The sequence below is a fragment of the Sebastes fasciatus genome, chromosome 6 (genome assembly GCF_043250625.1).
Source record: "Sebastes fasciatus isolate fSebFas1 chromosome 6, fSebFas1.pri, whole genome shotgun sequence".
Classification (NCBI taxonomy): domain Eukaryota; kingdom Metazoa; phylum Chordata; class Actinopteri; order Perciformes; family Sebastidae; genus Sebastes; species Sebastes fasciatus.
In genome coordinates this window covers 27,292,582-27,306,870 of record NC_133800.1, presented here as the reverse complement: position 1 = coordinate 27,306,870, position 14,289 = coordinate 27,292,582, and the positions used below count along the sequence as shown (strand labels likewise).

The 14,289-nt window shown below is 43.4% G+C and overlaps 1 protein-coding gene across 3 annotated transcripts in view; it reads right to left on the bottom strand.

Moving 5' to 3' along the window:
- The window catches only part of kremen1 (kringle containing transmembrane protein 1), a 67,866-nt gene extending 54,213 nt beyond the window's left edge, over positions 1–13,653 (bottom strand). For 2 of the 3 annotated variants that reach the window (XM_074638972.1, XM_074638973.1), the window contains exon 1: positions 13,260–13,652. In XM_074638972.1, coding sequence (XP_074495073.1) covers positions 13,260–13,341 — 82 coding nt within the window. In that variant the 5' untranslated portion in view covers positions 13,342–13,652. Of the gene's footprint in view, positions 1–13,259 lie in introns of all 3 variants that reach the window. The other variant, XM_074638974.1, reaches the window with a different exon arrangement.
- Between the last annotated feature and the right edge of the window lie 636 nt (positions 13,654–14,289).

The following is a 14,289-nucleotide window of genomic DNA, read 5'->3' as shown; positions in this document are numbered from 1 at the left end:
GAATCCACCAAAGCCAAGTGTCATGTCAGCCTGGGAATCCTGAGCTTTACAGGAAGCTTTGAGAACAACACGGTTACTGGAAATTGTGCTTAAGTTGATCAAATGTCGGAGTGAGGCTTAGAGCCATGTGTTGTGATTAAATGTAACTGAAGCTGACCAGTGGTGGATTTCAGTCACCCTTTGGGCAGCGCAGAGAAATAGATGGACGGGAGGCAACATGGAAAGAACAGTAATAGATGATATTGAATGCTGTGGTTTAACTCAACTTTTACTTGTTGCTTGCAGTGGTGGAGGAACAGGCCCAATGTGTGGAGCACAAACACGCTCCCATCTGCATCCAATGAATCCCCAACGTGCTCGCTTGGAGAGAGCGGCAAACACATCAGAATAAAAAGGCACCAGTGTGTTTGTTTTGTCTAACTTTGTAAACTACAGATGGAGGTCTGTTCCTTCAGCATTCTTTGGCTTGTTTAGATTTTTTTAACACTTTAAATCCATGTACGTTGTGGAGAAAATCTCCTTTTGTGTCAAGACATTTTGCCTTAATCTCTCGCTACACTGAACCGCCGGTTGTTGGCTTTAGAACAATCGCCAATCATAATCGCTAAAGTACACATCTCAATTTGTGGATTGCACTCTATTATGTTTAAACCTTCCTTTTTTAATTATCTTGTCTGACTGACCTGGTCAGAGTATGAACGGAGCACACATTTCCACTGTATCAAATCACAAAAGGTTGTCAGATAAACCGCAACAGAGTGCACTTCTAAGGACACAATAACAGCGGCACAATAGGCTGCTGCAGAGGGGACCACAGCGCTCAACATTCAGACCCCTTTTAACCAGCCACGTCTCCAGTTCCTGATCTTGATTGTGAAAGCGATCCTTTTTCACTGTGGTTTTGTGCGGCTGTGGGAAGAGCAGCAGTACTGGGAACCAGATGGCTCTGGTAAAAAAGACAGGGGGCATCCCACTGGCCTCCCTGAGAAGGGGATCCATTACGGTGGATCTATTGAGGGCGGGCAGATTCTGTTTCATGGCATCGGCCGAGTGTGACCACCCCTCGGTTGGCGTTGGTCGTGGGCTGGTGCCGCGTAGGCTGCTGCAGACCCAGCCCTTTTTGTGTTCACCTAGGGGAGCTGTATTCACCTTCGATGCAGGACAGACAACTAAATCAGGGCCTCTTGGTGACTTGGGTTTCACCCCTTTTGAGTTCAGAACTCTTTCAAAGGGCCTCGCGTTGCAAGGGGATATCACTGGCTCCGTAGCTTGAGGGACAATGGTTGTTTGTGAAAACGGTTGACTGAGATGTTCCTGTTTGTGAGGTAGGGTCCATGAACTGTTTAAGCTCAGTCAACTGTCGCCGGGGTATCACAGCTCGGGTTAATTCACGTTTATTTCCATATTCTTTCAAAAACGACCACACTGAAACACGTTGTCCAACCTCTGTTCTGCGCTCTCTGATCCACTTCACATTTCCCCGTCACGGCTTCTTAGCTCTGCCCGCTACTGGCTTTGTTCCTTTGTTTGCTGTCCACTTAGCTACGTCTGCTCCCTTCACTTGTCCAAATGTTTGCTCTGTCCACTTAGCCATGTCCACTTGCTTGGCCTTGTCAAATCAGTGCCGTCTGTGGGCGTTTCCTGCAAGGAGGAAAGGCGACAATTTGCCTCTTCGGCCACAAACTGCTTCAGCTGGACACAAACCAGACCCCGGGGCTCAGCTTCGAAATTACTCTCCATTTATTTAAAGTGGTTGCCATTACTCTACCGCAGTAGAGCGCAGACCTCAGTGGCCCTGGCCCAACCATAACTACAGTATAAAAAGAACTAGGTTCGCCGGACAGGTCACGTCTCACACAGTAGCAATTCAATATCCTCCCGTTATGTTCTTGGTTACGCTTCTCAAAACTCAGAATTGAATGTGACACCACAAAAATACATGGTTGCTTTGAAACTCAGTCTGTGGAGATTCGTGTAAAAAAACAGCCAACCAATCACTGGCGGGATGTTTGGAACATGTTACATGTTTGAATCAAAGAAAGAATAACAGCTAATTTGCCTTAATCATACTATGTCAAAAGATTTATTAATAGTATGTTCAAAAAGAGAAATACAGAGACAGGAAGCCAGGGTGGTTTGGAGCTTGTACCAAAACAAATCAAACCAAAGTCTAATCGTTTTTTTCCTGTTCTCTTCGAAATGCAGAAATAAACGAGCGCTGTTAGGGAACAGCAAAGCTGCACTTCCTTCTATCAAGACGCCCAAAGCCGATAACGCTCTATTTTTATTTCACCTCAGTATATAACTCCAGCGATGAAGAAGAACGTTTTATTTTGTGTAATGTTTTCATGCATCAGCTACTTCCTGCCCGGGGCCTTAAAACCTTTAAAATTCCACTCTCCGTGAATTAAATTGAGTTTTGATAATGACAACAATTGTTTGTTTGAGAGTTAATAGAATTCATAGAAGAACATAAGGCTCTATGGTATTTCATTACTGTTCTCTCACTATTTGATTTACCCCCGTCACCCTGGAGTGTGTTCCAGCTGATGGGCTCCGACTGCTGCAGAGAGCACCAGCGAAGCTGAGAGAGAGAATGTCATTTGGCATTGACTGGAGTGGGCCTCCTCATGCATACGCAAATGTCAAGGTACACGAAGAGGCCAGGGAACACAGCTAATGCATAATAGTATTAAAATGTGCAAACGAGGGAAAGGGAAGAGAGAGGTGAATCGGTTGCGAGAGAGGGAGGAAGAAAACTTGGAGAACAATCTAGAGATGAAAAGAGTTGTGATAGAATAAGTAATGAGGTTACATTGCTTTACGGAGCTCCATCCAAAACCAACATGTCACAGCACATTCAGAAAAATACTCTGACTGGTCTTGACTGACCTTCGAGCAACAAAACCTCACAAACCACTATTCTGGCCACATGTGTGCGCTCTCCCACCTCAACATTGTTTATCTCTTTCAAGCCTGACAGTTTTGCACAGCCAGCAGCGGCTTGACAGCTTAATTCCATGTTGTCTCACGAGACCGCCTCCGTGGGTCAGGGACCGGACCGGAGCGACACACTCAACCTCGCACCACTTTGTTTGGGGACGCCCGTTTCTCTCTCCGCTCTGCAGCTTTACATGACTATCGCATCGGTCACGCCTCGTCACCTCTGAGGGGTGCTGCCCAGGCGCCACCATCGCCACCACAGATCCTGAAGCCTGGCTGCTTTGCATGCTGGGTCGCCCGACCAACCGCCTGAGCAGGTGGTGATTTGCACAAGGTGAGAGGAAAAAAAAAAAAAGAGTTGCGCTCAGCGGAAGTTCAAAGAGTGAATGGAGAGAGCGGGGAACGACACAGAGAGAGGCACTTTGATAAAACAAATGTAAGCCTTTGAACACGACAGGACGCGAAGCACAGTGGCACGATAATAAGCATGATTGTGTTTATAATAACAAGGTCTGTTTCTCCGTCTTAGTGGTTGGTGGTTTGGTGGGCGGTCCAATGCCTTGGCATGGAAGAACAAGGGCGTTGCCTGCAACTTGACCTTCCGAGGGCACCACCCAGAGGTCAACAGGAAGTAAATGGGCAGCAGCTTGACACAGCAGCACACATTTCTGACCTAGAGCTTTTTTTTCCTCTTCTTCTTTTGCCAACTGTGAGCCTGATTCAACTTTACTTTCGGCCAAGTAAATGAGGGAATTCTTCAAAACTTTGGCCTGTCTTCACAAGTCAAGACACGCTGAGTATCATGAGTGTCGGAATATGCAAAGAAGGAAAATACTCTGGTCTATTTTCTTCCATTTCAGCCTTTTTACTCTCGATGTCTGGTTTCTCAATGAGCGCAATTCTCTCTGTCTCCTCATCTATCACTACTAGGAAGCTACTGTGAGCTGGTGTTACTGTCAGACCTGGAGGTTTGTATGATCATGGCTTAGTTTATAATCTACCTTTGGGTGATGCTCAGAGGTAGAGAGTCTTCCTAGTCTGTTATTCCTCCGCCACGTAAACCTGGTAGCATTATTTTTCAAGGTGTTTTTAATAGTCCTAAACCTAAACATATTCAATTTACAACAATATATAACAGCAGAAAGCAGCAGAAGAGCTGGAAACAGCGCTCAACTATCAAAATGATAACTGGAAGACATTTTTTGTTTCAGCACCCATATTTTGAGTACACTTTAAAATAATTGAATCTCAAATTTCTGCTATTTTCATTCGGGTAACGATGTTAGCAAGGTGACATAGCTGCCTACTTTAGCGCATGTGTTACCCCATCAACACGGAGAGCTAATAGCAAAGTAGCATTCCAGCATCTCTCCACTGTAACTCCACAACCTGGTCTGTTGTCGGTCAACTTGCAGTCCCAGTGTCAGAAAAAGTCGATATGCGTCGTTGGTTTTTGTTGGTGTTTTTTGGTGTCTTGGTAAACTTCACCTCTTGGGGCATTCCATTGATTCGTGAGGGCTAAATATGGGCTGGTGTGGAGCTGATTGTGCATGGACACAACACAAAGAGGAGACAGGTTGACTGGGTTCGCTGTAAAAACAACCAGGACATAGTGAATGAACCTGCGTGCAACTCACAGGACATTTAAAAGGAGTATAAAGTTTTACAGAGTGTACAAAAGTTTTAGGGAGATTAGCCCTTTTGTCAGCTTACTCATGATCCCAACGAGTGATGAGAAACTACGCAGTAAAAGCAACCATGTGTCTCCGGTAGATTGTTCTGCCCTGTGATTGATGCAGGCACTTTTGCATGCCCTTGAGTAAAAGGCAAAGAACTCACATTGTCTCAAAAGTCAGAAAAAGAGAAGAGCTACAAAACTGATGTTTCCTCTTAAGGCCTTTACACACTGAGGGAGGGTTTTTTTGTGCAATTAATTAAATCACACGTCAATATATTTTTTTATATATTTATATATCGCCTTACTTACAGTATTGCTATATATTGAGTCGTAACCCCTGCATCATGATACGTATCGTATCACCAGATTCTTGCCAATACACAGCCCTAACACACACACACACACACACACACACACACACACACACACACACACACACACACACACACACACACACACACACACACACACACACACACACAGTACAGTACAGTACCAATCTACCTCGTGGTTTGTCTGTATTTGCGTCTGCAGCACAGAAGCTCACAAGGGGAGGAGAGGTTTCCATCTCCATCTCCGAACCGGAAAAGCGGGAGGGCCCACAAGGCCCACATCTGAGGCCCAGACCCTGACCCCATGCACCCTCTTCCCATAATGCCCTCTGACACTCCCCACACTGAGCACGGAGGGTTTACCCGCACACCGAGAGCCCTTATGTTAAACTCTTTAAGAACCCGCTGTCTCTCCTCAAACCAACGCTCCATCGCAGATCACCTCTGCCAACACAAGCTCGTGTTTCCTCAGATCGTGGCTGAAGATGGTCTGTTATTATCTTCAGAGACAGACGATTCAGAGCACCTCTCTCTCTCTCTCTCTCACACACACACACACGCACACACACATTCACAAAGATCCCTCTGTCTCAGGGGTTAGAAAGGTTGCTGGAGGCCAGTGATAAACTGCACTTTATGGACTGCGTTTACAAGTTGAGAGTGGATTAAGTCGAGACGGATAGGGTGATTGGCTGTATGAGGAAGAGTTGTGGATTGGGACAGACAGTTGTTTGTGTGTGGGAGTGTGTGTACGTGTGAATGTGTGTGTGTGTGTGTGTGTGTGTGTGTGCGGGAGGAGGGACATCAGATAGAGGATATGAGACCTCATGGTTTGGCACTGGACGTGGCCCCTTTAAAATCGAAAGCAGGAACGTCGGAGGTTTATAGAGGCTCCAGCTGGCAACAGCTGCCTCACGTTTGAACTTCACTCAAAAACACACATGTAGTGCTGAAATTATTAGCTGATTAATTGATTACTCAAGTGTCCTGAAAATATAAATAAAAGGTCCACACACTGTAGTTCCCTTAAGTGCAATTTATTAGCACATCCAAAAGTGACGTTTCGAGCAGATGCTCTTCTTCAGACTGCACTTCAGGGAGCTACAGTGTGCAGACCTTTATTTATGGTGAATGGACTTGCAGGGATCAAACTGCCGATGTCCCAAATAGCAGACGACCCGCTCTACCGCCCAATATTTTCATTGCTGTCATCTATTGGTCCAGCACCTGCCTACAACGGTTTTGGATGTGTGTTACGACTTTAAATTGTTACTCGAATGTCATAAAATCAAATGGCAAAATGAGCATTTTCACCCTCCTAAATGTGAGAATTTGCTACTTTTCTTTTTTTTATATCATTTGATCATTCCTTCAAAAGGAAATTTTAAGATCTACAATTCCATGACAACTTTGGTCAAGTGATATGATCAAAATCTACAGATGACTAAATGGACCTTGTGGTGGAATTGTTCTATCAACTGCGGTTTCCAAGTTGAATAATTAAACTTCAACAGATGATAATTGATAATAAAGATAATTGTAAGTTGCAGCCCTACACACGTGGGCAGGAACAGAAGCAGAAATATTCACACAGAAATACTCAATAATCCTGGACTTGCATACATGGAAATGTTGAAAAGCTTCTGGCATCCTTTCTACAGCGTTTTTCACAGAGAGGTAAGTATACACACGCACAAACACACGCAGTCAACGCGCTCTGAGTTGATGTTACGCCAAACATCTGAAAATAACATGTACTGTAGACTCCTATCAATCACACGTCCACCTGGTGAAAACAGAAGCTGCACGGCTGTTGGCAGCATCAATAACTACAATCCAAACCTCTGAGCGAGCTACAGGAGTTTTGCAGTGTTTTGAACCACGCTCTCCGCCGCCTCACCTCGCCTACTGCGCCACACAGCGACTCCCAGTTCCGTCTGCGGCCGAGTGCAATGATTCTGACAGAGTCATGGCCAACATCGTGCCCTGCTGGACAGCGATCAGACAGGGAGCAGGAAAGGGAGCGGGGTTGCCAGATAAAACAGAGGGTTGCCAGTTTATGCAGCAGCTTATATGCATGTCAGGCTACAAAGAAGAAATCCCAACACACGCTGTCATTCATCCCCCCATCACTCTATTTGGTGCCTGCAGTGCTTCAAGGAAGAAAGAGTGCCAGCGTTGAATGAGAGTAAAAAGCTTAAAAACCTCCAGTTTGGTCTGGAAATAATTGAGCTGATTTACCTGCGGCAAAGTTAGTTTTGATAAGATACCTCGCTGCACAGAGCGCAGCCTTTACAAATCTTCCCACTGTGGCCTTACAAGTTATTTCATGCATGTCTAGTTAAGTAGAGAGACTTGGCAAAGACTGCAGATGAAAAGAAAGCCCATAAGGTACCCCTTGCCTCCGATCAGTCCAAGATTCAATCGGTCGAACACAACCTGATATTAACCTGATGTTTTCTTCATTTGGCCTTATCTCTGACAGCTCTGTCTTCTGTGATCACATAATGAGAATGCATTTCATATTGCCAAAATGTCACAGCGTGCCCTTTTCAAGCCTCAGCCTGAGCCACAACCAAAGCTAACTGTTTTCCTTTAAAAGGTAATAGAAAGAAAGTCCAGCGATACACCGGTTGTGATCAGTTGTTGCTTACCTTCATCAATCAAAGCAATGCCTTCTTGCAATCCCTTGTAACAGGTTGTATACGACTATGAGCTGTGAGCAGTTCAATGAGGTAATTCTCCTTCGAGTAATTACCCATTTCCATTTCCATTTCAATTTAAATATTACTGTATGCTTGAATAGGTAAAACTATCCAGAAGATTCACGAGATTTTCACAGTCAAGACGACTGGAGAAAGATTGAAAAATTCGCTTCTACACTGTTAGAGCAACAGTTAAACATTTCGGGAAATACGCATATTCATTTTCTGACGGAGAGGTAGATGAGAAGATCAATACCACTCTCACATATCTCCATTAAATATAAAGCTTCAGTCAGCAGCTTGTTAGCTTAGCTTAGCACAAAGACTGGAAACAGGGGGAAACAGCTAGCCTGGATGTGTCACTAATTAACATGTTATATCTCGTTTCTGTGTGTAGCATTGCGGGGGATCTATTAACAGAAATATAATATAATATAATGTGTTTTCATTAGTGTATAATCACCTGAAACTAAGAATGGTTGTGTTTTCTTCAGCTTAGAATGAGTCCTTCATGTCTACATAGGGAGGAGGTCCTCTTCACGGAGCCGCAGAGCCACCGTCTGACTTCCGTTGCTCCTAAAGTAGTGTTATTATGGTGAGGATGGCCTCTGAGCGAAGCGAATGGCGATACCAGGGTTTTGCACTCGGTGGCTCACGTTACCGCAGTCTTCGAAAGGGAGGAGTGAGCGGAGGGGTACTCAGTTGGTTGCAATCTGCAACCAAACCACTAGATGTCACCAAATCCTACAAACTGTACCTTTAAAACGTACAAAAACCAAAGAGTAGAAATGTAAAAACTGTTTTACAGAGAGGCTATGTACCTGTTGACAATTGGCCTAGAAATCATTGTTTTTACACTTCAGTTTTTGTATAGTTTAAACAAACGCAATATAACATGTTAATTATTGACCTTCAGAGGTGCTGGTAGGTGGATTTTGTTAGCTGAGGACAGAGCCAGGCTAGCTGTTCCCCCCTGTTTCCAGTCTTTGTGCTAAGCTAAGCTAACCATCTTATGGTGGAAGCTTCATATTCAACAGACAAACATGAGAGTGGTATTGATCTTCTCATTCAACTCTCAGCAAGAAAGCCAATAACCATGTTTCCCAAAATGTTCCTTTAATCATCCCCCCGATCCCAGGTGGGGAAGGTAGATTGTAGGTTAGGTTATCTCTCTGCATGTGCCAACAGGAAAACAGCTTGATCACCCTGCTACTGAATTTAAAAAGGATCACTTTAAAGATGAGCCACCTAGCAAAACTTCATGCTGCCTCAACCTCAAAAAGATGCATCATTTACACAAACAAGAGACATACATGTAGGTGCACTGTGGGACTCTAACCACTGGCCCCCTTCACCAACCTGCCAGTGAGGCCGGTCATTGAAACCAGCAACATCAAGCACAAAATAATTCCCCCGCTGATTAACCAGCTCGAGCTTGTTCACGACAACAACACCGTGAGCTACATCATTACCGGCTTACAGAGCAACTCAATTACGCCTCATCTTGACAGCTCTGACAGGATTCAGCTTCCACTTGTGTGTACATTTGTACGAAGGACTGAAGCAGCTGCCAAATGAGCAACAGCAGACAAAATAAGCATGTGGGAGTCTGGATGAGTTCCTTTTATAAAACCTCCGAGTTCAGGTGGAAGAGAAATCGTATACATTAAAGGTAAGAGTCGGTGGTTAACTAACGCTCTATACTGGGAGCATGAAGCGTGCTGTACGGAAGAAGAGCCCATTCTCGTATTTATAGGTTGCATAAAGGCACTTAGCTGCTCCAGCTACAACCAACACATCATCTCTAACCCTTAGCTACATTTTCACTCCGTGTGTGCATACCCAGTGGTGGAAGAAGATCCTTTACTGAAAGGAACAGTGTGTAGGATCTGGCGGCATCTAGCGGTGAGGTTGCAGATTACAACTTCTGTGTGCCGAGCGTGTGGGAGAGCAACGTTGGCCGACGCGAAAACGCAAAAGGCCCTCTGTAGAACCAGTTGTTGTAAGAGAAGAGTGCGTAGAGTGTGGGTGTACGTGGGAAGTGAGTGGTGAAGCGCGAGAGAGAGAGCGGCGGCGAGGGGAGCGAGTAACGTTATCACCGGCCAAACAGTATTTGGTTTGTCCGTTCTGGGCTACTGTAGAATATAAACTTTCTATGTAGATATAAACGGCTCATTCTAAGGTTACGAAAAAACAATTCTTATTTTCGGGTGACATTTCTGCCAATAGATCCCCCTAATTGTTACACACTGGTCCTTTAAGTAAAAGTACTAATACAACAATGTAAAAATACTCCACTACAAGTAAAAGTCCTGCATTCAAAACTTAACTTAAAAGTAAAAGTATGTATAGTTAGTTTAATCTACAGCAATGCATCATATTCTATAAGACCATCATGTGTTTGTAGTGTCGTTGTCATGTGAGAAACCACGTATCTCTAAAAAGTCAACTTTTCATGGTGTCAGAAAAAACAGCCTGTTTTCAGCTTTGTGATGATGCATTTTCCAGCTGTTCCAAGAGGCTTTTTAAAGAGTTTATTGCGCTTAAGAAGTAGGAGGCTTTTCTCAACACATAAAGGAACACTTCATGCTTCAGTTTATCACAAACATTCAAAATCAACACATCTGGAGATATGTGGTTTTCACTGGACAGGAAAGGGATGAAAAACTGTAATCTGAAAAGTAACTAAAGCTGTCAGACAAATGTAGAGGAGTATAAAGTACAATATTTGCCTCTGAGATGTAGTGGAGTAGAAGTATTAAGATGCATGAAATGGAAGTAAAGAACAAGGGGATGCACCAATCCAACTGTTTCAATACCGATACCAAGTACTGATCCGATACCGGTGTTTAATCTTTTATGCGTACCCAATCCAGCTATTTGAGTCAGTATCGGCCTATCAGATCCGGTATCGGTGCATCCCTATTAAAAGAACAAGTACCTCAAATTTGTACTTGAGTAAATGCACTTAGTTTCATTCCACCACTGTATATACCGGCATCACTCAGCGCATTATTATCCCTCAGCGCAAGATGAAAAACACTCTTGCTGTTAATCCACTTCTGCTGGATGCGATGCTGCAGTCTACCAGGACAGTGAAAGCACTCCAGTGTAATTGTTTTAGACACTAGTCACAAAAGCAACAGCGGCTGGCTTTCTGCAAAGCATTAATAAGATGCTGCACGACCCAGCTTGAGAGAGTTAAAGGCAAATCACTCTGTGTTTAAGAATTCATATTTGCACACGCCCAGATTGTACTTCTTAATACCATCACAGACATGCCCGGGATTCTTCGGATACAGCTCACATTCATATCTGGACGATGCTAAACCACAAGAATAACATGGTAGCACCCTTTATAATATCCACATCAACTAGTTCAGTGCAATCCAGGGAGGTATTCTGCAGCCCCGCTTGTTTCAGTGTGTCCACTTTGCCCCTGAGGTTCCTACATTTACCAGAATGCCATTCACCAATCAACCACAAATCTCCTCTAATCTCTCCTGTTAAACAGGAGCACAAAACCGTATGTCTGGAAATACGCCCTTATTCTTTTATTCTGACACTAAATAACTGATCTTTCCACTCACATTTAACATTTATGAGCCGTTTTCTGCTTATTGTAGCTCCAGACATTTAGCAAATAATCTGTGACTGTAAGAAACAGAGTTGAACTAACAGTCTCTACTATAAGTGCAGAAGGGATTTAGGGTTTTTCCTTTATGTGTTGTTGGGATTCACATTCAGTTTGACCTGCACAGTCCAAACATATTAGGGGAAAACAGAGCCAGGAGAGCATCAAACAGTCTTCTCATTCACAACGAGAGACTGACTTCTTGTAGACGCATGAAATTATTGTTTTACTGTACAGTAAATATGGCACAGCTGACTTAAACTAAACTTGGCCCTTCTTTTTTTCTCTCCCCAGTGTTATGAGGGGGAATACCATTGCTTTAAATACTTTGTTAATACATAGGTACACATGGGAGTACTTACGCACTAGCCCAGATGGTGGACCCTCTAATTTGAAAGCCAAGGGTATAATTAAGAGACAAAAAAATTAAAAAGGAAAGCATGAGGATTTGCTGCTCCGACATGAAACGCGGCACAAATTACAGCAAGGAGAAGCTCGGTTTGTGTGGTCATCGTTATTAGGTATTCACATTCAAACAAAAATATTCAGCTTTGAAATGGCTGTAAACTTTGAAGTTCTGCAGACAGACGCGAGCATGTCCTTGCGTATTAATGGGAGTTTGATGGCAAATTAAATGGATGCTATCAGATCAGATGACTGAGCTGAGGGTGTCCAGTTCATTTCAGTGGGTGGGAGTGAGTGGGTGTGAGGGTGGGGGGTGATGTCTCTACGGTTCAATTAAAGACACAATAGCCAGTAATGCAGTGCAGCATTACATTTAATAGGCTTATTATGATGAAGGTTAAAAACATGGTAAAGATGTTCAGCCATGACTGTTAAAAAATGACCAATCTGTATGTGTTTAAGAGTAGATATATGTCATATATGACCATCTAGCCTTATTCAATGCTAAACACACACCCATTATCATTATCCACACACACACACTCACACATTCTTCAACCTGCTTTTATCCCCTTGTGTTGTTTTAGTTTTGTTTTTGTACTTTGTTATTTGTCTTTCTCTGTATAATATATGTTGGTCTTTTTATATATATGTCCCTATATGTCTTCACTTGTTTTGTAATCACTTTATAACACAATAAAATTTTTTAAAAAAAGACCAATCAAAAAGACTGCAATATACAAACAGCTGATGCAGAACAGGTAAACACACACACACACACACACACACACACACACACACACAGGACTATAGAGGTGCAGGATGTGCTGGAGAGTCCAGTGCGTAAAAGAAGCTGCTGGTTTCGGGGGTTTACAAGCCCCAACGTCTGCTTGATATTATATATATTTGCACTATCTGTTTATATCGTGTTTATAGCTTATTTTATATATTGTATATTGGTAGAAATTCAATTGTTTTATTCTTATTTTATTCTAACGTTTTTACCTATTATTTTGTTATTATACTGTTTGACTTGCACCAAAAGCAAATCCCTATTGTGTATACCTCACACCTGGCAATAAACACCATGTAATAATAAACACTGATTCTAAATCGAAACGCTTTCAGAGAGAAACACAACATCGTGGCTCCAGATGATTTCTTGGAAATTTGGAAAACACACAAGTGTTTACCCGGTAGGTGTGGAGGTTAACACTGCAAACTGTATAGTCTAATCAGACAAGACACTCCGCTCACAGAGCAGCAAAACAACATTTCTCCTTCTTGGCCGCCCTCTGTAAACACCCCCAAGCAAAGACATCAGGCAGTCTTTGAGGGAAACAGTGTCGTATTAGTGGGATTTGGACCCAAACTGAACTATGAATGAAGTTTAACTGCGACTGCAAATGCTGTGACATGTCCGATGGAAGCGAATTGGAAAAATATCCCAAATAAATTGTGTGCAATAGTGTGCTATATGACATTGATCATAACAGCCTGTCCGGTGCGCAACTTTTGGAGACGCTTAAGGCGAGTGGAAAAATAAAAGTTTGAAGACTCACCGGTGTCGAAAACACTAAACGCCGCAGAAGAAATAACCCCAGCGAGAAGAAGAAGCGCAGATGTGGATGTCCAGGAATCCATGGTGTGATTAAAGAGTCGGCTCTCAGGTGAAGTGCAGCACAGACGGACGGACGGATGCGCAGATGGTGGACTGACTCTCTCACTGACTGACTGTCTGACTGTCTGTCTGGGTCTGTGCAGGAGTCGCTCTTTATCCGGCGTTTAAAAGTCCCTGAACTTCAAGGCAGGTCCCACAGCTTCTACTACACTGACACCACAGAGACGGGAACAGATAGTAGTAAGCAGGGATCCTATTTCCAACCCATGTGACAGGAAATAGGGGCAATAGATTCAACCTGCAGCGCTGGGGAAGCAGCAGAAAAGGAACAGAGGAAGAGGAGGAGGAGGAGGAAGAGGAGGAGGAGAGGGTGGCGCTGCTGGGGTTGGAGGGTGGACTCAGTGGTGCAATGAACAGCAGGTTAATAAACGGATTTTCCCTCTTTAAAGAATGGATTTAAAAGCATATTCCCACAGCAATAACCGGATTATATTACAGCAAAACTAAAAAAACAAACTAAAAAAAAACAGGCAGGAATATCCTTCCAAAGCTATTCCAGATGGTAATAATAATAATAACTCACTTTAAAGCCTCAGTAGGCAGAATTTTTTTCCAACATCATTGGGCAAAAATGTCATAATAATCTTTTAGTTTATCGTAATTCAAGTGTTCTGAGAGATAACTAGACTTCAGCACCTCCTCTGTTTTCAGGCTTTAAAAAAATCTAGCCCGTGATGGGAGACTTTGGCCAATCACAGGTCATTTCAGAGAGAGAGTGTTCCTATTGAGCGTTCCTATTGGCTGTGCTCCGGCTGGTGGGCGGTGCTTGGTATTTCCTCAACTGATCTCAACGGTGCTGCCGGGTCGCAAACTTTCTCGTTTTACAGCTAAACAGTACACTACAAGATGTTTCTGAAAAGATTTGAGGCGAGAAATAGGCATTACAGTAACAGAATATTGTTTAATATTTG